This window comes from Alosa pseudoharengus, unplaced genomic scaffold (genome assembly GCF_046254945.1).
Source record: "Alosa pseudoharengus isolate Yale_2024_CS ecotype anadromous, Long Island Sound unplaced genomic scaffold, YU_APseudo_1.1 YU_APseudo_1.1_scf_1, whole genome shotgun sequence".
Lineage (NCBI taxonomy): Eukaryota > Metazoa > Chordata > Actinopteri > Clupeiformes > Clupeidae > Alosa > Alosa pseudoharengus.
The window spans coordinates 19,572,330-19,594,294 of NW_027468564.1; the positions used below are offsets into that span (position 1 = coordinate 19,572,330).

General features: G+C 45.1%; 5 protein-coding genes across 5 annotated transcripts; 2 read left to right on the forward strand and 3 right to left on the reverse strand.

The window, feature by feature from the left end:
* The first annotated feature begins 108 nt into the window (after nucleotides 1-108).
* LOC143122676 (histone H2A-like) lies at nucleotides 109-7,752 on the forward strand. The gene is made up of 3 exons (XM_076283458.1): nucleotides 109-482; nucleotides 5,959-6,097; nucleotides 7,663-7,752. Exons 1-2 carry the CDS (start codon nucleotides 109-111, stop codon nucleotides 6,092-6,094), a joined length of 510 nt encoding a protein of 169 aa, XP_076139573.1. The 3' UTR covers nucleotides 6,095-6,097; nucleotides 7,663-7,752.
* On the forward strand, nucleotides 1,907-2,635 carry LOC143122686 (histone H3). Its single transcript, XM_076283470.1, has one exon. It carries the CDS (start codon nucleotides 1,936-1,938, stop codon nucleotides 2,344-2,346), a length of 411 nt encoding a protein of 136 aa, XP_076139585.1. The 5' UTR covers nucleotides 1,907-1,935; the 3' UTR covers nucleotides 2,347-2,635.
* Nucleotides 2,769-4,121, reverse strand: LOC143122706 (histone H2B 1/2-like). The gene has a single exon (XM_076283511.1). It carries the CDS (start codon nucleotides 4,116-4,118, stop codon nucleotides 3,744-3,746), a length of 375 nt encoding a protein of 124 aa, XP_076139626.1. The 5' UTR covers nucleotides 4,119-4,121; the 3' UTR covers nucleotides 2,769-3,743.
* Nucleotides 5,086-6,027, reverse strand: LOC143122698 (alanine--tRNA ligase, mitochondrial-like). Its single transcript, XM_076283496.1, has 2 exons — nucleotides 5,943-6,027; nucleotides 5,086-5,380 (listed from the first exon to the last, which is right to left on the reverse strand). The coding sequence occupies exons 1-2, from the start codon at nucleotides 6,006-6,008 to the stop codon at nucleotides 5,198-5,200; spliced, it is 249 nt and encodes an 82-aa protein (XP_076139611.1). The 5' UTR covers nucleotides 6,009-6,027; the 3' UTR covers nucleotides 5,086-5,197.
* Nucleotides 6,277-21,306, reverse strand: aars2 (alanyl-tRNA synthetase 2, mitochondrial (putative)). Its single transcript, XM_076278943.1, has 20 exons — nucleotides 21,049-21,306; nucleotides 20,435-20,623; nucleotides 18,698-18,843; nucleotides 17,692-17,883; nucleotides 17,015-17,159; nucleotides 16,646-16,791; nucleotides 16,198-16,306; nucleotides 15,479-15,517; nucleotides 14,967-15,081; nucleotides 14,573-14,697; nucleotides 13,932-14,076; nucleotides 13,430-13,617; nucleotides 13,012-13,125; nucleotides 11,170-11,310; nucleotides 10,603-10,740; nucleotides 9,790-9,893; nucleotides 8,722-8,830; nucleotides 7,704-7,829; nucleotides 6,695-6,801; nucleotides 6,277-6,351 (listed from the first exon to the last, which is right to left on the reverse strand). The coding sequence occupies exons 1-19, from the start codon at nucleotides 21,304-21,306 to the stop codon at nucleotides 6,748-6,750; spliced, it is 2,583 nt and encodes an 860-aa protein (XP_076135058.1). The 3' UTR covers nucleotides 6,277-6,351; nucleotides 6,695-6,747.
* Between the last annotated feature and the right edge of the window lie 659 nt (nucleotides 21,307-21,965).

A 21,965-nucleotide genomic window follows, 5' to 3' on the forward strand; every position in this document is an offset into this window, starting at 1 on the left:
CTCAGCCATTGAGGCACTGAGTAAGCCTGAAATGACCTTGTATATATAGACACCATTTCGTTATCTTTTTCCGCGTCAACATTTCGCTGAAACTGTTATAGTGAAATCATGAGTGGAAGAGGTAAAACCGGGGGCAAGGCTAGGGCGAAGGCGAAGACTCGCTCCTCTAGGGCTGGACTTCAGTTCCCCGTGGGTCGTGTCCACAGATTGCTGCGTAAAGGCAACTATGCTGAGCGTGTCGGCGCTGGTGCACCGGTCTACTTGGCCGCTGTGCTCGAGTACCTGACGGCTGAGATCCTTGAGTTGGCCGGCAACGCTGCCCGTGACAACAAGAAGACCCGTATCATTCCCCGCCATCTGCAGTTGGCTGTCCGCAACGACGAGGAGTTGAACAAGCTGCTCGGCGGAGTGACCATTGCTCAGGGTGGTGTGTTGCCTAACATCCAGGCCGTGCTGCTGCCTAAGAAGACCGAGAAGTCAAAGTAAATTGACACCCGTCAACGAACATCGACTCAAAGGCTCTTTTAAGAGCCACCCACTCATCTCCGTGGAAGTATTTATTCCTTTTCTAAGCTGGTTCTGTCTCTAAGCGTATCTCTGATATTCGTTTTGAAAATAAAGAGTAATCCTGGATATATTGTGGAAGATACGACGCTCAGCTAGTTTACGTTAGTTAACGTTATGCTGACGTTGTCATAACTTGGTTTGCATTAGAAATGAGAGCCAAGTGTACTTCCTACTAACCATACCAACAAATCCCGATACCTAGTAGTGCTAATAATGTAACTATTCAAATACCTTTTACAATTAAATGTGTGCAGATCCTTACTTTGGCAGTACATATATGTTTCGTTTATATGAAAACAATGATATAACAATTTAAAGTTATCAATATACGTTACGTATTGGTAATCGTTGACGTTATTTGACACTTCATGTTAATGTAGTTGTCTTTGCACAAAAGCGTTTGGAAACGGGTTAGCTGCTAGAAAGGTTGCTAACAGTTAACTATGGCAGATGCAAAACATGTATAACGTTGGTTTTCGTCTTCAGATACATTTTAACCCTTATGTGCATAGATATTAAATAATTATTATTTAGAAACAAAGTGACATCATAGATAGATAGATAGCTTATTAGATTGTTTTCTCTCAGAGCCTTTATATGGCTCTGGTTTGTCTATTCATCCCGATGACACGTTTGTTCCGGGTGTAGCCAGAGACTTTCTAATGTGGGGAGACAGCACTCAAAAAATACTCCATAGAAATGCATGGAGCTAGTTTGTGACGCTAATATGGCCGTTGTCTACACATAAACCACCCCTTCCTCAGCAAAACGTCGACATGTGAATACATTGAGCCAATCATGTGGTGTGATGTGAATACATTGAGCCAATCATACGGTGTGTTGTGAAGACATCGTGCCAATCATGTGTTGTGATCTCGCCACTGGAGCAAGATTGGTGTCGTGAAGCCTTGCGCACGCGCAGTTCGACCCAAAGACTGTGCCCGATGAGTGCCCATAAAACGTTGGTATATGGCCGCCGAGTGGAGGGACTTGCCTAAAAGGACTTTGATGTAGCTTCTAGGAAGAAATCGGACCACAATGCAAGTACCTCACCCTCCACCTCACCATTTTTACATACCATCCTCACCTCACCATTTTTACAATTATTTTTTTAGAATTAAGATTAAATACATATTTCCTCTCACATACATACCTGTATATACATTTATAGTAGACGGGCTCTAATAGTATTTCACAAACATTGAAAGGGGTTAGTTTATTTGAATTTCTGGCGCAATCCGGATGTGACGTTTAACCATATCACGAGGACCAAGTGGGCGGGGGGAGCAGCTCTGGGGGGTATAAAGCGCAATGCTTCAGCTGAAGTATTTACTCACTTCTGATATTATCTGGAGAAGGATCTTCACGATGGCAAGAACCAAGCAGACCGCTCGCAAGTCCACCGGTGGCAAAGCCCCGAGGAAGCAGCTCGCCACCAAGGCTGCCCGTAAAAGCGCCCCAGCGACCGGTGGCGTGAAGAAGCCTCATCGTTACAGGCCTGGAACCGTGGCTCTGAGAGAGATCCGTCGTTACCAGAAGTCCACCGAGCTGCTGATCCGCAAGCTGCCCTTCCAGCGTCTGGTCAGAGAAATCGCTCAGGACTTCAAGACCGACCTGCGCTTCCAGAGCTCTGCTGTCATGGCTCTTCAGGAGGCCAGCGAGGCTTACCTGGTCGGTCTGTTCGAGGACACCAACCTGTGCGCCATCCACGCCAAGAGGGTCACCATCATGCCCAAGGACATCCAGCTTGCTCGTCGCATCCGCGGAGAGCGCGCTTAAATTAGGCTGAAATTCACCACCCAAACGGCTCTTTTAAGAGCCACCTCATTACCTCTTTAAAAGCTCATTCCCTCACAAATTTTCACATTGTATAGCCTATAGTTTGACAAACTAGTCCCGAAACAAGTACATGGACCGAGAATCACACAAGTATAACATTCATAATAGCTTAACATCACGCTCAAAATAGACCAGCAGCAAACTCTTGGGTTAGCCTCTCGATGTTTTTCACTAACGGTAGGCTCTGCCACTCTCGCTGGCTCCTAGTGGCACAAGGTTTGGACCCTTGTTGAAGTGGCATGTTCAAATCAAAGGGATACGTAAATGCTGAGGCGTGTTTACAAAAATACAGCAGATGGCCTAACGTAAAACAAATCCAATAGATGGATAGATAGATACTTTATTGATCCCTATCTAGGGCATTAGCTAGCTTGCAGACACTTCAGAGAGTGTTATTTGTTTGTAATACAATAACAATGTGACATCAAAATAACCAGACAATAGTTGTAGCATATGCCTGATCGTGTACTCTGACCAAATATTAAGACACAACTGTAGGGGGGGGTTAATACATTAAAACAATAATACATACGAATAAATAAATGATAAGAATAGGTACACATTTACGTAGGAAGGTTTGTGTTTACAGAGTTGAATTGACCACAGAAAAGTAGTTTTTGCAGTGCATTGAAGATTGTTCCAGGCAGTAAGTTAGGGGTACAGTTGTGGGCAGCTGTGGCCTACTGGTTAACACTCTGGACTTGTAACCGGAGGGTTGCCGGTTCGAGCCCCGACCAGTAGGCACGGCTGAAGATCAAGACACCTAACCCCTCACTGCTCCCCGAGCGCCGCTGTGGTTGCAGGCAACTCACTGCGCCGGGATTAGTGTGTGCTTCACCTTACTGTGTGCTGTGTTTCACTAATTCACGGATTGGGTTAAATGCCCTCACGGGATCAAAAGAGTATATATGCTTATACGTACTTTCCAATCTCAAGAATACTCAATTCAAAACGAGCATATTTGAGCATAACATTCATCTTCACAGGAAAGCCAAGTACCTATGTGTATTTCTTCTTTCTGCTTAAGATGACAAACCTACTACAGAGGATATAGTACTAGCCAGAGCCATATAAAAGCTATAAGGTATCTTATTCTCTGGTACTAGCCATCACCAGCGGCAGTGATGGACTGAGGCCAGGGGCTTGAGTGAGGAAGCGAGTGTTTCACTGGCATATAGGAGTCGTGTTGTTTTAACATAAGAAACTATCAGTCACTACAAATTGAAATGTATATCGAGCGTCGGTCTGCACATCATTCATTGGAACAAACAGCTTTCGAAGGAACAGATGGGCGGCTCTTAAAAGAGCCTTTGTTTTCAAGTCAATTAGTCAATCAATTACTTGGAGCTGGTGTACTTGGTGACAGCCTTAGTTCCCTCGGACACGGCGTGCTTGGCAAGCTCACCGGGCAGAAGCAGACGTACTGCGGTCTGGATCTCCCTGGAGGTGATGGTGGACCTCTTGTTGTAGTGAGCCAAGCGGGAAGCCTCTCCAGCGATGCGCTCGAAGATGTCGTTCACGAACGAGTTCATGATGCCCATCGCTTTGGAGGAGATACCGGTGTCGGGGTGGACCTGCTTCAGGACCTTGTACACGTAGATGGCATAGCTCTCCTTCCTGGTCTTTCTGCGCTTCTTTCCTCCCTTTCCTGCCGTCTTGGTCACGGCTTTCTTGGATCCCTTCTTGGGAGCGGACTTCGCTGGCTCGGGCATTGTCGAATATCTCTCGATTGGAGTTGCGAAATGGTAGCGCTTGAGAAATGTCGTTGGTTTAAGTACGACGGCGTATGCAAATGAGGAACTGTACAACTCCAGCTACTCAAGACTCGAATGGAACGTGATCTTTCTCCCAATTCGTCACTTTGAAAAAAAGGGGTGGGACTTCCAAAAGTTAAGAGCCAATCGCAGATCATCTGGTCATATCTCCAGATTCCTTTGTTCCTAGTTCCCGCTAATGCTATGCATTTGTGAATCGGATCTCACGCGAATTTACGCCCAGATACGTACTTAATTAAAATGTTATTGGTCAGTCTTCAAATAAATGAGTTCAGCATAATTACCTTATCAATTTAAAACTCGTTTTTTTTTTTTAACTAAGCCTTAACGGCTAAGGTTTGTCAGTGCACCCCTGATATTTCCTCTTATCTTGTTCTTTGTGAGGTTGCAGCCTATGAAATTAAAGTGCTGCAATGGCATTTTAACGCATCTGAGTGGGTCTAAATAATATTTCTTAAAACGTGATCTCATATTGTGACATCAATGAAGGTTTTGGCTAAAACAATCAGTCATCAATTTTTAATACATTCCGATCAAATGTCAATATGGATCACAAACCAAAGAATTTGACTGACATTGAGTATAGGCACGCAACACACATCTTTATTTCTTTTAAAACAAAGAAATACCAGACATACACTTCATTGCAGCAAACTGCCTGGATGATATGCTCAAAGAGTTGCTAACAAGTTCTAAAAAAAATAAATATCATAATGTACAAATTATTTATTTATAAACATCTGACTGTTGGAGTTGAATTCATATTTGCCCAGAGCAGAGGTCTTAGAATACCAGCGTATCTCTATCCTTCATGCTGCACAACAGTGTGTGTGTGTGTGTGTATGTATCCAGGACTTTACTTTCCTGTGTCTGGGTCTGTATTCAGAAGTCTGTGTCTGTATTCAGGTGTCTGTGTGTGTGTTCAGGAGTCTGTGTGTGTGTTCAGGAGTCTCTGTATGTCTGTGTTCAGGAGTCTGTGTTCAAGTGTGTGTTCAGGAGACTCTGTGTGTCTGTGTTCAAGTGTGTGTTCCAGACTCCTGTCTTCCCTCTGCATACTCCCGTGCCCATCTCAGTGCCCGGCTGACGTGCTCGGCCTTGGCAGTGCCCACGCCCTTGGCCACGGTAGCGGAGCCGCCCGCGTTGCCCCCCAGATGGCCACACACGGCCACCGCCCAGTCGCTCGCCAGCACGCTACTGCCCTGAGAGAGAGAGAGAGAGAGAGAGAGAGAGAGAGAGAGAGAGAGAGAGAGAGAGAGAGAGAGAGAGAGAGAGAGAGAGAGAGAGAGAGAGAGAGAGAGAGAGAGAGAGAGAGAGAGAGAGAGAGAGAGAGAGAGAGAGAGAGAGAGTTTGAGAGATAGAGAGGGAGAGTTTATTATGTTTGATGTTTGCATGAGTTTATTATGTTTGCATGAGCCAAGACTGATGCAATCATACATCTTTCAAGCACATTTCATCATGTCATGTTATTGTATTATCAAGACAAAGACTATATTGGCCAAACTGCCACCTTCTACTAAACAACGAAGGTGACGGGAGCGCAAGGCAACCCAAATAAAACTCCCATGATTCCACTAAGACTTTGAAAAATGTCTGCGACTGTGAAATCACTTGAAAATGTAGCACCATTGGCAAACAATGATGAGTCAGCTCAAGGCTCCCACATCGCACCCCCTAGCTAATTGTTCATGCCATGCACAACAATTTAGGTTGTTGACAGACTGGTTATTGACACCCCATGGCCCCGTGACCTCTGACCTTTACCTTGGGCACCTGACAGGCACAGAGGACCTTCCCAGAGGAGGCCTGCAGAGCCAACAGCAGCACCATGCACCCGGGAGAGAGCTCACTGTACTGGTTCACCGTCTTCACCACCACCTGGACGAGGAGGAAGAGGAGGAGGAGGAGAAGGATAAGAGGTATGTGTAAATGTGTGAGATGAAAGGATAGAAATGGTGGGAGGGGATATAGAGAGAGAGAGAGAAAGAGATAGAGAGAGAGAGAGAGAATGTAATTTATTAACCCAAAAGCCCTTTGCTCTATGCTATGTAACGCCACCGCAGTGTGTGAGTGTGAGTGTGTGACCTACCGATATGGACTCCGTGTCCATGGTGTCCACCACCAACGGCCGACTGCCATGCTTCTCCAGCAGCTCCTGAGCCTTAAGACCCGCCTGAGAGAGAGAGAGAGAGAGAGAGAGAGAGAGAGAGAGAGAGAGAGAGAGAGAGAGAGAGAGAGAGAGAGAGAGAGAGAGAGAGAGAGAGAGAGAGAGAGAGAGAAAGAGAGAGAGAGAGAGAGGGGGGGGGGGCATTAACAACATAAATGGTCAAACTCACAGGCCAAATCATTCTTTTGTTATATCTACCAGCATTTGGCTGGTGGCTGGTGCTACAAGCTACATACAGGCAGCGCAGTCAGTATGGACATTGACAAAGACTGATTATGAGCGTGAAATATGTACATGGATGTTTGTTGTATCTGTACGTGCGTGTTTGTTTGTTTGTTTGTTTGCACACCTCTTTGATCTCCTGCTTCCTGATGCTGGTGTTGGTGCTCCTCTGTAAGGCTTTCAGCCGTGTCTGAAGGACCCTCCTCTGCCACTGAGGTATAGGTGTCCCTTCCACTGCCTGAGCAAAATGAATCACTGTGATGTTCACTCACACCAGTGAACATCCACTAACTAACAACATGGGCCTAACAAAATACAGTACCCTCCAGAATTATTGGCGCCTCTGCTAAAGTTGACTAAAAACTGGTATAAAAAAAAAAATCTGTTGGTGATTTATTGTAATCTCACAATGAAACAAATTAGGAAAAATCCAACCTTGAAGGGAAGCAAATGTATTTTGAGAAAAAGGAAAATCTCATGAAGAAATAAATATTTTTAACTAAAACACGTTACTGGCACCCGTGCTTGTAATACCTTCTTAAGCCTCCATTTGCCAATAAAACAGCTTGTAATATTCTCCTATGACACCCCATAAAGTTGGAGAATACAAAGCAAGGGAATTTAAGACTGTTCGCCTTTACAATATCTCCCCAGGTCGTCCAGATTCCTAGCCAAAGCTTGATTTTTCCTACTTGTTTTCATTGTGACATTACAATAAATCACCAACACATTATTTTTTTATACTGTTTTTTAGTCAAATTTAGCAGAGGTGCCAATAACTCTGGAGGGTAAGGTTCAGTAATCCACAATCTTCAAATACAGATGTGATGTAAAATGACACACATATTATAGAATTATTATTTTTCACAAAGTGAGATGTGAGTGTGTTAAATGATTGTAAGCAATTCAATCATTTAAATAATTGCACATGTATTTATTCCTGTAGTATAATAGATTTACAACAGACCTGCTCACCATATTGTAGAAGTGGGCATATTTGTCTGCTTACAGTAATGCAGTCATTTTTTAAGTTAGTGTTTTAAGTGTGTGTGTGTGTGTATGTGTGTGTGTGTCTGTCTGTGTGTGTCTATATAGTGTTTAAAACTGTGTGTTGCATCCCATCCTGTCATACGTACGTCAGTGAGTTGACCCACGTCTTTGGCCAGCCGCTGAGCATCATGGAGGGAGGGGGAGGTTGCCGCAGCAACCCGCGCTGACAACGCCTCTACTTCCTGTTCCAGGACATTTCCTGTTTCTCTGGCCTTGGGACACACAAATGAAGAAACAAAAACAATAAACAGGTAAACAGAAATAAATGTATGTGAACAGACCTAAAACACATATAAACACAGTTTTAGCCTTTCCTGCTGAGCACAGAGAAAGTGGAAACACAAGCAGAAGCATCTTCAGAATATGTCTCTTTTTCTTAGGTGAGGTAAACATTTATTATACTTATAGTTATTTTAGGCTGACATCTTTATCCAAAGCGACTTACATATGTCAGTCATTAGAAGGACAGACCTGCCAACCTCGAAGACATTTTTTGAGTAGCAACTCGAGCCAAGACAAAAAAAAAAATGTCACGTGACGTCGGCCTTCACTCATGCAGCCAAAAACAGACAAACCATACACACAGAATAAAGTTTGAATAGGGACCTGTCTTTAATGTTGGATATCTATCTACATTTGATCCAATGTGTTCTTGAAAGTGTAAACTGAATCTTTTACAGCAGCTCTATAATGTTGAGAATCTGTTTTAGAGCCTAATAATCCTGACCTATGAAAAGCACTTGTGTTGATAGGGAGTGATGTGGGTATGTTGATCATTTTCTGAAATATAGTCTCTATTCAATCATGTCTGGTCTATTATTACCTCTTTTAAATCCATTATTATTAGCTATTTATTTTGTAAAGTACAGCTATCCCTCAATCAACCTGAATATAGGCTGTAGATAGAGGATTATTTTTAAAAATTAATAAATAAATACATTCAATGTTCAATTATTACCTGCTGACTAATGCAAATTACCGATTGCCTTTAAAGAATTTCACTTGCACATGCACTCTTCAGTTTCTTTCAGATAGATGTCGGTATCTTTCTGCCATCTATGAGGCCGCAATGATCAGACGTGTCGCGGTAAAGCGTCACCTCACCTCTCTGGCGTCGTCCCCGGTCACAGCCACGATGCGGCTGATGCCCTTCACCAGCTGCCGTTCCGATATGACGACGAGGTCCCGGATGGCGCCGGTCCGGAGCAGATGCCTGATTAAAATTAAGGAAATGTGACTAATCTGACAGATTACCATGCACACACAAAGAAACTGTACACACACAGGAAATGTAATCTGACAGATTGCCATTGAGAGAAAGTGGAATAGAACATTATGTCCAATATTCCAATATGTGGTTTAATGTTCTGCATTTCTCATTAGTAGGTCACTTTGATACTAAAAGTATGATTCTATGTAATGACTGTATGATATGTGTACTGTCCCTGTGTATATCTCTGTGTGACTGTGTTTAGAGATAAGCAGGAATATTATGACTTTGCAGTGTTTCACTGTTCTGCATGGCTGCGTCAGTAGCTATCTGCTCCGGATTGCCAGGCTGCCACTAATCAGGGTCTGATTCAGTGTAGTCCATGTGAGATGGGATGACCAACACCATCTCCCGTCAGCCTGGAAGGATACTTAAACCCTAACTATTTCCTTGTCTAGTTAGAGCAGCTGATGGATCTTTAGGTGAAGTCATGCTGTCTCTCCCTTGATCATTGTAAATAAACTCTGTTCCTGATTTTTCATACTATTGGTCTGACTGGGTCTCTATTAAATCTATGGTATCAAAATTACCATCACCATGCACACACAAAGAAACTGTACTCACACTGAAACACCTGGAGTTACAGGGCGCAGTTACTGATGTTATGAAGCACAGTACAGTAGTACTCATGTTGATGTGAAATAGCCACTGATATCGACCATGCCCTCTTAAGAGGGAGCAATGTATATTATTATATTGTGTCTCTGGCTGCATTAGCTGAATGCTGATCAGTAATGGAATACGATTATGCACATTTCTTCATTTGCAGATACACTCGTCGTTACTCTGCAATGATGATGATTTAGAGTAATAGTCTGATGATGAATGTGATAACATTTATATAGTGCATCTGCGGCTGTGCGTCTGGTTATGGGGGAGCAGAGAGACGCCGCAGTGCTCACGTTCCACAGCAGAGCTCCACAGACGAGGGCCTGCGTGAGGTGCCCTCCAGTAGGTCAGACACGGACACCGCCACGGACACCACCCGCACAGGGTCGGGGTACACCTGTGGTCACACACACACACACACACACACACGCGCGCGTGCACACACACACACACACACACACAAACAAACAAAAAGAAAAAAAACACTGAGGTCACTCGTTCACGATGCTACCTCTAGATCTATAAGTTAGGCATATCACAGTGAACATTTTAACATCCTTTCATACATGTTATAGCAAAAGAAATACTGGACACAGGACTGACTAAACAACTACGCAAAAAATGACCTCTGACCTCAACAAATGAATTTCTTCAATGATTAAAGAAATGACCGCTAATTAGCCAGAGAGAGTGAGTGAGTGAGTGAGATTATTAGATATTTCTTTGTCATGCACTCAGTTTCTTTCAGATAGATGTCGGTATCTTTCTGCCATCTGTGAGGCTGTAATGATCAGAAGTGTCGCGGTCCTATAACACGTTACAGCAAAAGTAAAAGTATTATGTTTGCATGAGCCAAGACTGATGCAATCATGCATCTTTCAAACACATTTCATAATATTGTCTTAAAACAAGCCCCGACTGTCACCTTCCACTAAACAATGAAGGTGACAGAAGGGCAACGCAACCCCAATAAAACTCCCATGATTCCACTACGACTTTTACGAATTGTCTGCGACTGTGACATCGCTTGAAAATGTAGCACCATTGGCAAACAATGAGGAGTCGGCTCAAGGCTCCCACATCTCACCCCCATAGACGGCCCTCACCTCGTCCACTGTCCTCAGGCCAGGGATCTGATTGGCCAGCGCCAGGGGCACTTCCTGTGTGTGCACCTGCAGGTCCTCTTGGATGATCTGCTGGAGGAGATCCTCCACCTGCTGCAGCTCAGACACGCTCAGAGATGCCTGGGGTTTGACAGAGAGTAGGGATGGAGGGAGGGAGAGAGAAGGGGAGGAGGGAGGGATGGGGAGAAATGGAGGCAGATAAAGAGGAAAGGAGAGAGAGTGAGGGATGGAGAGAGAGAGATAGAGGAGGGTGTGAGAAAGAAAGGGATGGCGAGGGAGGGAGGGAGATGGGGAGAGAGAGTGTATGAGAGAGGGATGGGTGGAGAGATGGTAGAATATTCTGTCCATCCATGGAGAGTTCTAGAATTCTGTCAAATCCATGGAGAGTTCTATAATATTCTGTCAATCCATGGAGAGTTCTAGAATTCTGTCAATCCATGGAGAGTTCTATAATATTCTGTCAATCCATGGAGAGTTCTAGAATTCTGTCACTACTGGTCAGCATGAAGATCTGCATGCTCTGTGAGGTACCGGAGTGGGCGGAGTTACCTTCACACTGAAGTCGAATCGCAGGCGGTGGGCGGATACATGAGAGCCCCTCTGGGCCACGCCCCCTCCCAGGAGCTGTCTCAGAGCGAAGTTGAGCACGTGTGTGGCGGTGTGTTTCACCATACAGGCCAGTCTCTGGGCCTAACACACACACACACACACACACACACACAAACACAAACACAAACACAAACACAAACACAAACACGTAAGCGGGCACAGACATCAGAGCACGTCCAAAAAGTGTACAAAAACACACACACACACACACACACACACACACACACACACACACACAAACATACAGAGAAAATGATGCAAAGCAATCATCATCATCAACATCATCATCATCATCAAAAGACAAACACACACACAAACAAAGATACAGAGATCTGGGGCCTGTACTACGAAGCGGGGTTACTGGCTTATCTGGGTAACTTCGAGAGTAACTTGATCACGTGTGGCGTAACTTCTCGATTAGCCCGTACTACGAAAGGTGGATAGGTTTTAACCGAGGTATGAAGATATTCTTTATGGACGATATAGATTCTCAGCCGAGGGAATTCGTTATCATTGTCATCTGACCGAGGCAGACGTTTCTAATGTCACCCGCCGTAGCAATGCCCCTTACGATAGAGCAGATAATGTTCCTTTCGATAGTTTGCCAGTGGACAATTCATTCCATCGGTGATGCTGAATATCTGACCAAGAATAGGCTACTGTATGTCCGAAAATAAATCGGACATAGCCCACAGTGTGCTGAACATCTGAGCAAGAATACTGTATGTCCGAAAATAAATCACCCTTTTAACATAAAACTTGAATGTCATACTACCCTGCACATAAAGGCTGCACATTTCCACAGCACCAGGATCCGACCGAATGCCTCCCTCACCCCCCTCCAAATCAGCCTTCCACCATTATTTGCGATGGCCAACTCATCTGCTACTGTAAAACACTCTTCCTCCTACAGTAACCTAGTGTTCAAAGACACCTTTTTTCTTGTTAGCTGTAAAACAGAGGCCAAGTGAAGGCTAGTCCTAAGAATAGCCTACAACATATTTTCATAATTAAGAAATATGAATGCAAGCTATAACTATATAAACCTACCATTCTGATATGTTTTTGTGTTTAATTTTCACCTGCCGCCATGTGCGTTTGGCACTGGTGTTGCATCTGAAATGTTTACAGGATTAGGCATACAGTAAATCAGTCAATGGGGGCTACTTAGACATTCAATTATCCTTATTAATTGATATGCCCACTTCTGAATCGTGTTGCATCTGTAGGCCTTTTTCTAAACTCAAAATAAGCACTTTAATTATTTCAACTCATTTCAGACATGAAGCTATTAATCCTCCGTAACACATATTTGAACATGTGGAAATAAAACTTTACTTTTAGGCATTTTAGGCTACCTGATCTGCAATACGTTGCCAACAGCCTTGCCTTGCTTTCTTTACTGCCGACGTATTTGATTTTTGTCGTAGAGTGGGGTTTAATTCCTCATAACTTGTTATAATAATTGTGCATTCCTCATCCATAAAATAAGGTGATCACGTCATCATTGAAAATGGACTTGCGCTGACTGTCTATGGCTGCAACCCGCCCCTTTTATGTGAACGCGCACAAACTCCAATTAGGTTAACCCCGGTTCAACAAATCAACTTCATAATCAGAGTTGTAGTACCGATTAACACCACTTAAGATAACCAGGTTTTGTCAACCCCGGTTTAACAAAGTAACCCTGGGTTACATCTGGGTAGGTTAAGCTCCCTTCGTAGTACAGGCCCCAGGGCAAAGTATTTGCCATACAAGATAAACACAAAGACACACACACACCTCGTCTATGTGCAGCTGGACGTGATCTCCTTTCCTAAGCGTCTCTGTTGCGGTGATCTGATGAAGCACGTAGCCCCCGACCAACTGCACGTCCTCCACTGGAAACAGCACATCCTGGAGAAAGACACAGAGAGAGAGAGAGAGAGAGAGAGAGAGAGAGAGAGAGAGAGAGAGAGAGAGACACAGAGAGATACAGAGAGAGAGAGAGAGAGAGAGAGAGTGTGTAACTCTCTAAGAGACTCTACCTTTGGCAATGATGATTTCGCTCATTTATGGCAATAAAGCAATTAAGCAGCATTTCAGTTGATTTGAGAAAGAAAGTGTGTGTGTGTGTGTGTGTGTGTGTGTGTTTGTTTATGTTCATGTTTGTGTGTGTGTGTTTATGTTTATGTTTATGTGAGCATGTGCGTGTGTCTACCTGCAGGCCGTCTTTGGTCATGTAGCCCAGGTCGTGCTCTTGCCCCCCCTGTTGGCTGTAGAAGCAGGTGCGGTCCAGCAGCACACGGCAGCTCTGACCCTCGTGCACCGCGTCCAGCAGCCCGGCGGCCGCAGCGCCAGGAGCAACGCCGTACAGAGCCAACACCGCCGCCCTGCAGGCTGGGAAGACTGCGGCGCAACAGACGGGGAAGAGGAGGAGGAGGAACGGTAAAGGAAAAAGAAAAAGAAAGAAACACATGCACAAGGACAAGCCAAGAGTATGAGAAAAAGAGAAGATAGAAAAGATGAGCAGAGAAGAAAAGAACAGAAAAGGAGAAGAGAAGAGAGAACAGAGTAAACACAGAACAAAGGAGGAGAGGAGAGACACGTGTGATTGTGTGTGTGTATGTGTGTGTGTGCAAGTGTGTGTGTGTGTGTGTGTGTGTGTGCGTGCGTGCGTGCGTGTCTGTACGTGTGCGTGCGTGTGTGTTTGCAGTCCGTACCATATTTGCCGTCGTGGCGGAGGCTGTAGTGGTATTTGGGGGAGTCGTCGGTGTGGGGGACCCCCTCCTTCTGCAGCTGCGCCAGACTGTGGACATCAATCAGCTCCACAGAGTCGTCAGCCTGAGCCTGGACCTGAGCACGCTCCTATGGGGGGGGGGGGGGAGAGACAAACAGACGAGGAGAGGAGAGAGAGAGAGAGAGAGAGAGAGAGAGAGAGAGATAGATAGATAGATAGATAGATAGATAGATAGATAGATAGATAGATAGATAGATAGATAGATAGATAGATAGATAGATAGATAGATAGATAGATAGAGAGAGAGAGAGAGAGAGATAGAGAGAGAGAGAGAGAGAGAGAGAAAGAGAGAGAGAGTAAACGAAGAGAGAGGTGAAACAGGAGAAGAATTGTATATAAATATTCAGCGTCATGGAAACTTAAGATCTGTATACACATATGGTCTGGACTCTGGACAGGCCGTGTGTATAGACTCAGTTCAGAGCATGTGCGTCTATTATGGGAGGCGCTACCCTCACCTGTTACACCAACTGCTGGACATGTTGTGGGTTGATGTCTCCTTCCTCCAGCTGTGTGTCTGTGTCTGTGTCTGTGTGTGTGTGTGTGTGTGTGTGTGTGTGTTACCCTCTCCTGCTGCTCCAGCTGCTGCAGGTGTTGTGTGTCCAGGCCTTTTCCTCTCTCCTCCAGCATGAGCTGTACCAGGTCCAGAGGGAAGCCCAGGTTACGGTGCAGAGACCAGGCCACGGGGGCTGAGGAGACGGAGACACACACACACACACACACACACACACACACACCATTAATATATGCACTCAGACACAGACACACACACACACACACACACAGTGTTGGTATGTGCAGCACAGACACACAGACGGATTTTGTTACATACGCGCACACACACACAAACACAGTGGCACAGAATTGATATACACACACACACAGACCAAATGTTGGCTAGTCATCAGTGCAGGTTTCTACTAAAAGTACAGATCTTCTGTATGATCCTGAAGCGTACCTGGGAATGTTGTCTCGTAGGCGGCCATCTTGTCCAGCGTCCTGTCAATCACCCGTCGACCCTGCCGGAGGGCGGACAGGAAGTGGTCCTCATTCTCGTTGATGACGTCCATGATCTGACCAGAAGGGGGCGCAAAGGACACAGCACACAGACAGACAGAAAGACGACGTAAGACTACATTTCCCATGATGCCTTAAGATATTGAAGTCCCATTCAAAGCCATTCAAAGTCATTAAGCTTATGCGACTTGATGTAGCTGCCTGCAGCCATCTTAAGCCGACTGCATAACGTGATAATTTCTGATTCTGAGATTCTGATACGTTTTCAACCCGTAATTGTACATATGTCATGCAGTCGGCTACAGACCACTGCAGGCTGCTACATCAAGTCGTATAAGCCTATTTACAGCCACTGACAAATGTACACAGCTAAGAGAATGAGCTGAGAATGGAGTTGAGAATGGAGCCCAGAAACTACATCTCCCATGATGCTTGGCTGTGACAGGCCCTTACCCTCTCAGTCTCCTTGTGTAGTTCTGGATAAGCGTCACCCTGAGGAGAGGAGTCACAATAATGACCATTAAAGAAAGTCAGCCATCAAAGGAAATTGAGAATGATAACGCATTTTGCTGCTCTTATTTATTCATTGTATGTGCCTTCTTATTTACTCATTTATTGTTTACTTGAATGTTATGTTTGTCTGTGGACTTAATTGTTAAAATATGTCTTGTCTTCACCGTGCGATAGTGAGAAACGTAATTTCAATCTCTTTGTATGTCTGGGCATGTGAAGAAATTGACAATAAAGCAGACTTTGACTTTGACTTTGGCATGACCAAAGATGGGAGGGAGAAGCAGATACGTCTAGACATGGAAATAAAAACGGTATTCCTATTAAAAAAAAAAAAAAAAAGGTTTGCTTAAAATATCCTAATGGCTACTGTTCCCACACACTGTCTCCTACTTCAAAGACAAAGAGAGAACTACAGTGAAAGACCAAGAATATGAGAAAAAGAGAAGATAGAAAAGATCAGCGGAGGAGAAGAACAGAACATAAAAGGACAAGAGAACAGAGTGGACCAAAGACAGATGGAAAGAAAGACACAGACATTTAAAGAGAAGGAGAGATGTAGACAGATATACAGAGAGAGAGAGACCAAATGAGATAGATAGACAGATAGATAGATGGAGAGAATGTTCTAGTCAGTTCCAGATGTGGTGCGTTCTCCTCACCAGTATGTGAGCAACAGTGGGCACCAGACTGGCCAGAGAACCCTGTGGAGCCTGAAGAACCTCAGAGAAGTAACGCACGGCTCGCCTCAGGATACGCCTCAGAACAAGCCTGATGATACACACACACACACGCACACACCACACGCACACACACACCATACATTACACAGACTAATACATATTCACATCAACACAAGCATTATACACACACACACACACTCTCAGACACACGCACGCACGCACACACACACACACACACACACACACACACACACACACACACACACACACACACCATACATTACACAGAATAATACAGATTCACATCAACACAAGCCTGGTTATACACACACTCACAAAAAATGCATTGCATATAACACACAAACACACACACACACACACACACACACACACAGACACAGACACACACACAAGAACAGTAACTGACTCTGCTCCGGTCATGCCGGGGTAAACGCCGTCGGCGATGCAGACGGAGAGGGTCCTCACGTGGTCGGCCACCACGCGGTACGCCATGTCCACCTTCCCATCATCCATCTCTCCCGTACGCCCTCTATACGCCGCCACCCCGGAACACTGGGGGAGAGAGAGCGGTCAGTATGAGGCAGGTAAGAACAGACAGAACAGACCTGGTGTATAGCGGTCAGTATGGGGGAGAACAGACAGAACAGACAGACCTGGTGTATAGAGGTCAGTATGGGGGAGAACAGACAGACCTGGTGTATAGCGGTCAGTATGGGGGAGAACAGACAGACCTGGTGTATAGCGGTCAGTATGGGGGAGAACAGACAGAACAGACCTGGTGTATAGCGGTCAGTACGGGGGAGAACAGGTCGGTGTGGTAGTTAGACTGCTGCCCCTGCAGGACGGTGACCAGTCTCTCCAGACCCATCCCCGTGTCCACACTCTGCTGGGGGAGGGGACGCAGACTGCCGTCAGGCTCCCTGCAAACACACACACGCCCACACACACACACACACAAGACATGAGTCACAAGACACAAGATACAGATACAGACACAGATACAGTGTGAGATTTATTTGGTCTTTTGTTGAGCTACTAATTTTTGGTTATTTTTGTCTATGGTGGCTTGAGGTGTGTGTGTGTGTGTGTGTGTGTGTGTGTGTATACAGTGTTTCCTCTACGTTTATTTCAGCATGGCGGCCCCCCACGGTTTAATTAATACCCCTGCTGGCTGCCGCTCACATTGCAATTTAACAATAAGTAGCCTAAACTAGTCAGAGGTTATTATGGCTCGTCCAGTTTCAGTTCACATATTATATATTGTATTGATGTAGCCTATTTAAAGCATTAACTTTCTTCTCAGTGTTTCCTCTTCATTTAGCGGTGCCACTGCTTCAGAATTAGGGGAGACGCAAAATATTGTCCGGAAGCATAGTAGGCTAAATGCCCTCCGCTGGCGGCAGAAAATTGCAGTTTATATATTTATATGTGTGTGTGTGGCATCCATCTCACCTATTGTACTGCATGAAGACCAGGTTCCAGATCTCCACCAGTTCTGGGCTGTCTGCGTTGACCAGTGCGGACGCCTCTCGGCCGCCCACGTGGTCGTAGTGGATCTCAGTGCAGGGGCCACAGGGGCCCACGTCACCCATCTCCCAGAAGTTATCGCACATGCCGAACGGCAGGAGGCGCTCCCCTCGCACCCTACAGGGAGGAGAGGAGAGGAGGAGAGAGGAGGAGGAGAGGAGAGGAGAGAGGAGGAGGAGAGGAGAGGAGCGAGAGGAGAGGAGGAGAGAGGAGGAGGAGAAGAGAGGAGGAGAGAGGAGAGGAGAGAGGAGAGGAGAGAGGGGAGGAGAGAGGGGAGGAGAGAGGGGAGGAGAGAGGGGAGGAGAGGAGAGAGGAGGAGAGAGGAGGAGAAGAGAGGAGCGAGGGGAGGAGAGGAGAGGAGAGGGGGGAGGAGAGGAGGAGAGAGGAGGAGAAGAGAGAAGGAGAGGGGAGGAGAGGAGAGGAGAGGGGGGAGGAGAGGAGGAGAGAGGAGGAAAAGAGGAGGAGAGGGGAGGAGAGGAGAGGAGAGGGGGGAGGAGAGGAGGAGAGGCATAGACAGGTCAATTTAGTTTCAGCGATTCTTTCATTTTTTTCATTTAATTTGAAAGCACCCTGGCTGTTTCATGTGAGAGGGAATTTGAACGCACCCTGGCTGTTTCATGTGAGAGGGAATTTGAACATACCCTGGCTGTTTCATGTGAAAGGGGATTTGAATGCACCCGAGGCTGTTTCATGTGAAAGGGGATTTGAATGCACCCGAGGCTGTTTCATGTGAAAGGGGATTTGAATGCACCCGAGGCTGTTTCATGTGAAAGGGGATTTAAACGTACCCTGGCTGTTTCATGTGAGAGGGGAGTTGAACGTACCCTGGCTGTTTCATGTGAGAGGGGATTTGAACGCACCCTGGCTGTTTCATGTGAGAGGGAATTGAACGCACCCTGGCTGTTTCATGACATGTTCATGTTGAACGTACCCGAGGCTCCTCCAAATCTCCCTCGTCTCCTCGTCCACTGGGAGGCCGGAGGCTGCGTCGCCACCAAAGTACGAGACATAGAGCCTCTCCGGAGGGATCCCGTACTCCTTAGTGAGCAGACGCCACGCCATACTGCACGCCTCCTCCTGAGAGAGAGAGGGAGGCAGAGGGAGAGAAAGAGAGAGAGAGAGAGAGGGAGGGAGAGAGAGAGAGAGAGATAGGGAGTCAGAGTGAGAGGGAGGCAGTGGGAGAGGGAGGGAGAGAAAGAGAGAGATAGAGAGAGGGAGGGAGGGAGAAAGATTTGAGGAAAGAAGGGTCAGCCCATGGAACTATCTAAGCACTAATGGCTAGTTTATTTTAGGATTAGGAATCGTAGTACTTGTTAACATGTTAATCAATTCAGCAGTTCTGTGGTCAAAATGTCAAACTATTCTAGCAGTTATGATAGATATGATATGATAGATGCATGCAAGTTTCACCAAGAGGATGTATGGACATAAGGAATTCAATCCAACACTTTACCAAACATAAACAGGGCTCTACAGTGCGCCCATTTCACTCGCATATGCGAGTAAAAATGATGACGTGCGAGTGCAAAAAAATATTTAGGCGCACTGGTGCGAATGACTTCTAACCATGTCAATGTTTGTCTACAAAATACACCGCAACATCGAGAAACAGTACTGGTGCAAACCATAGAATCACGTCGCGAATGCAGCATAAAACTACACCTCCCATCAACGTTAGCAGTTTCGCGTTGGGACTCGATAGTAGTAGTCGCTTCTATGAAATCCATGAGCGCGCAGAGAAAGCGGAAAGTTAGACTAGCCAGCCAAGATGAAAAGATTGAAGAAATTAGTTCTTCCGCCTTCTATCCACCGAATTAATCGGATATAGGAGGAACAGGATAAGATTCTGAGAATGCAGTGAGAGAAGGAAAGGTAACCTAACATGCTTTTTAGCCCAGTTGACGTATTGGCTGCAATATGCAAAATATAGCTGTAGCGAACAGGCATAAAAGTAGCTTCCCGTAATACTCCATTTTATTCAAAGGTAGAACGCTACTGACAACTCCAGGCTTCCACGCATGCTTGTTTGTTTACACCGAATACAAGCTTAAGTGCAAAACGAGTGTAGGCCTAACGTTTGGCTACTGCCCCCATCAATGCAGATATTTCAAATAAAAAAATAAAAGTATAAAAATATATATATATCCTTGATTAGACTATGTATTGTGGAAGAGAAAATTGACTGTTTTAGTAGTAGTATTAGGCAGTATGCAGTCAGATAGGTCACATGGGCATATTTGGATTAGCTACAGGTGGATTCACAAATAAATAAATTAGCCTACATTTGGCAGGATACTTGATATACAGGATAAATGCAAATATGGCAATGTATTATATTATTTTACATTAACAAAATGTAGGAAAATAAAACAGACTGAAAATAAAGTAGGCACTGATCTTTAAAATCCTGTTTCCTGTAGCCTAAATGTTGTCAGTCATTCTTAATATTCGCAATTGGTGCACTGGCATGTTTAACTGTTAGCTGCAGTGTAATGTTAGATTATGTGTAAGTTAAGTACAGAACTGACTGTGCTCCCAAATTTTTGTCTGTGCTCCTAAATTTTTTAACTTGGGGGCACAAGTGCTCCTGGAAAAAAATGTTAGTGTAGAGCCCTGATAAAACAACTGTCAGCATAATTCTCAACCACCCAGTGCATCTCTCTCTCACCTTGAAGTAGTCCCCGAAGGACCAATTCCCCAGCATCTCGAAGAAAGTGTGGTGGTACACATCTCTGCCGACGTCCTCCAGGTCGTTGTGTTTACCTCCGGCGCGCACGCACTTCTGACTGTTGACCACGCGCCGGTAGGATGCCATCTCGCTGCGAGGGTCGGCCGCACCCAGCAGAATAGGCTTGAACTAATACAGTAACAGACATACCGTTCAGTAATAAAGTAGTCATAGAATTGTAGCAATTGGTTTCAGAGTAGCAGTTTCAATGTGTGACCTGCTATATGTGCGCCATTACCACAACATAACCTGACATGACTTAGCGGTCTCGATGGTGCCTGCTGGTGTTTTCTATTCGACCGTGGCTCACTTAGCATTACAAGAGACGTGCTTAAACAACACTGTCAACAAATGTGCAAGAGTATTTAACCTCGCCGTTAGCCATTTAGGTAACTAACGAGACATGGCAATTGACAGGTCGCTGCATGGATTTACGTTAGGTCAGTTCCTTTTAACTTTTTACTTAATCCGTTTAGAAATATTATGTCAGCTGCAGCATTGCATTGGCATTTCGGTCTTCGGTTTGTGACCGTCATGTCATGTTCTGTACCTACCTGGTTCATGCCAGCGTTCACAAACAGCAGACTGGGGTCTCCCCGAGGTCGCACGGGCGAGGACGGTACAACCCGATGTCCGTGCTGTTCCTTGAAGAAATCGATGAATTTCCGCCGAACCCATTTGGACGAGTATTCCTTCTGAACATCTGTGTGTGGCAAAGCTGAACATTTTCGTGAGCGAAGCGAGAAAACAGTGACATTTGCATTCAATATTGCGGTGCGGCAGGCGGTGAGGATTCTCACGGGCGCCGCCATATTGCTTTTCAGTTTGGGTCAAAGGTGACGAATGAAGTCGTCCAATCAGATTCACAATACAATACTTTCTTAAAGCAGCCGTACACAGTAAATAATGACACAATAACACTAGTCGGAGTGTATTCAACACTAACAGAAAATTGACACAATGGATGTATCAGTTGTTACAGAACCCCCTTGGCCATTCTCATGTGTTAATATCATTTAACAAATATTTTATGTATATAAATTATTCTTTTAATGTTTTTTTCCATAGATTTAGCCCTTTGACAAGCATAGCAGTCTCAAGCAAACTATAACTGGAATAACTGGGCATCAATCAGAGTGCATTTTTGCAGGTCATTTTGGTGCTATACTCAATGGCCTACAGGACCATCATCAGATATCCTCAGATTATTCTACACTAGTCACTGAGAGATAAACAGGTCAGATTACTTACAGGTCCATCATCAGACATCCTCAGATTAATCTACTCACTGAGATGAATGTGTCAGATTACCTGTGGTCCAGTTCTTCAGACTCAAAATAGACCACTTAAGTCAAGATCAACAATGTGGGCACACACTATACTAACACATCATGTGTTGTAATTGTAGAAATCTGGGGTATTTCTGTATGTATTCTGATGTGTTCATCTGTGTTACTTTTGTGTTACTGTG

Excerpts from the sequence above, each read along its gene's own strand:
- LOC143122706 (XM_076283511.1), bottom strand. The coding sequence starts at position 4,118 with ATGCCCGAGCCAGCGAAGTCCGCTCCCAAGAAGGGATCCAAGAAAGCC.
- LOC143122698 (XM_076283496.1), bottom strand. The coding sequence starts at position 6,008 with ATGGTGCTGCTGTTGGCTCTGCAGGCCTCCTCTGGGAAGGTCCTCTGT. Across the intron at positions 5,381-5,942 it reads GTGCCTGTCAGGTGCCCAAG|GGCAGTAGCGTGCTGGCGAG; the intron begins GTAAAGGTCAGA and ends TCTCTCTCTCAG.
- LOC143122686 (XM_076283470.1), top strand. The coding sequence starts at position 1,936 with ATGGCAAGAACCAAGCAGACCGCTCGCAAGTCCACCGGTGGCAAAGCC.
- aars2 (XM_076278943.1), bottom strand. The coding sequence starts at position 21,306 with ATGGCGGCGCCCGTGAGAATCCTCACCGCCTGCCGCACCGCAATATTG. Across the intron at positions 15,082-15,478 it reads TACACAAGGAGACTGAGAGG|ATCATGGACGTCATCAACGA; the intron begins GTAAGGGCCTGT and ends CCTTCTGGTCAG. Across the intron at positions 7,830-8,721 it reads CCGGGGACGACGCCAGAGAG|GCCAGAGAAACAGGAAATGT; the intron begins GTGAGGTGACGC and ends GTGTGTCCCAAG.
- LOC143122676 (XM_076283458.1), top strand. The coding sequence starts at position 109 with ATGAGTGGAAGAGGTAAAACCGGGGGCAAGGCTAGGGCGAAGGCGAAG. Across the intron at positions 483-5,958 it reads AAGAAGACCGAGAAGTCAAA|GCACAGAGGACCTTCCCAGA; the intron begins GTAAATTGACAC and ends GGCACCTGACAG.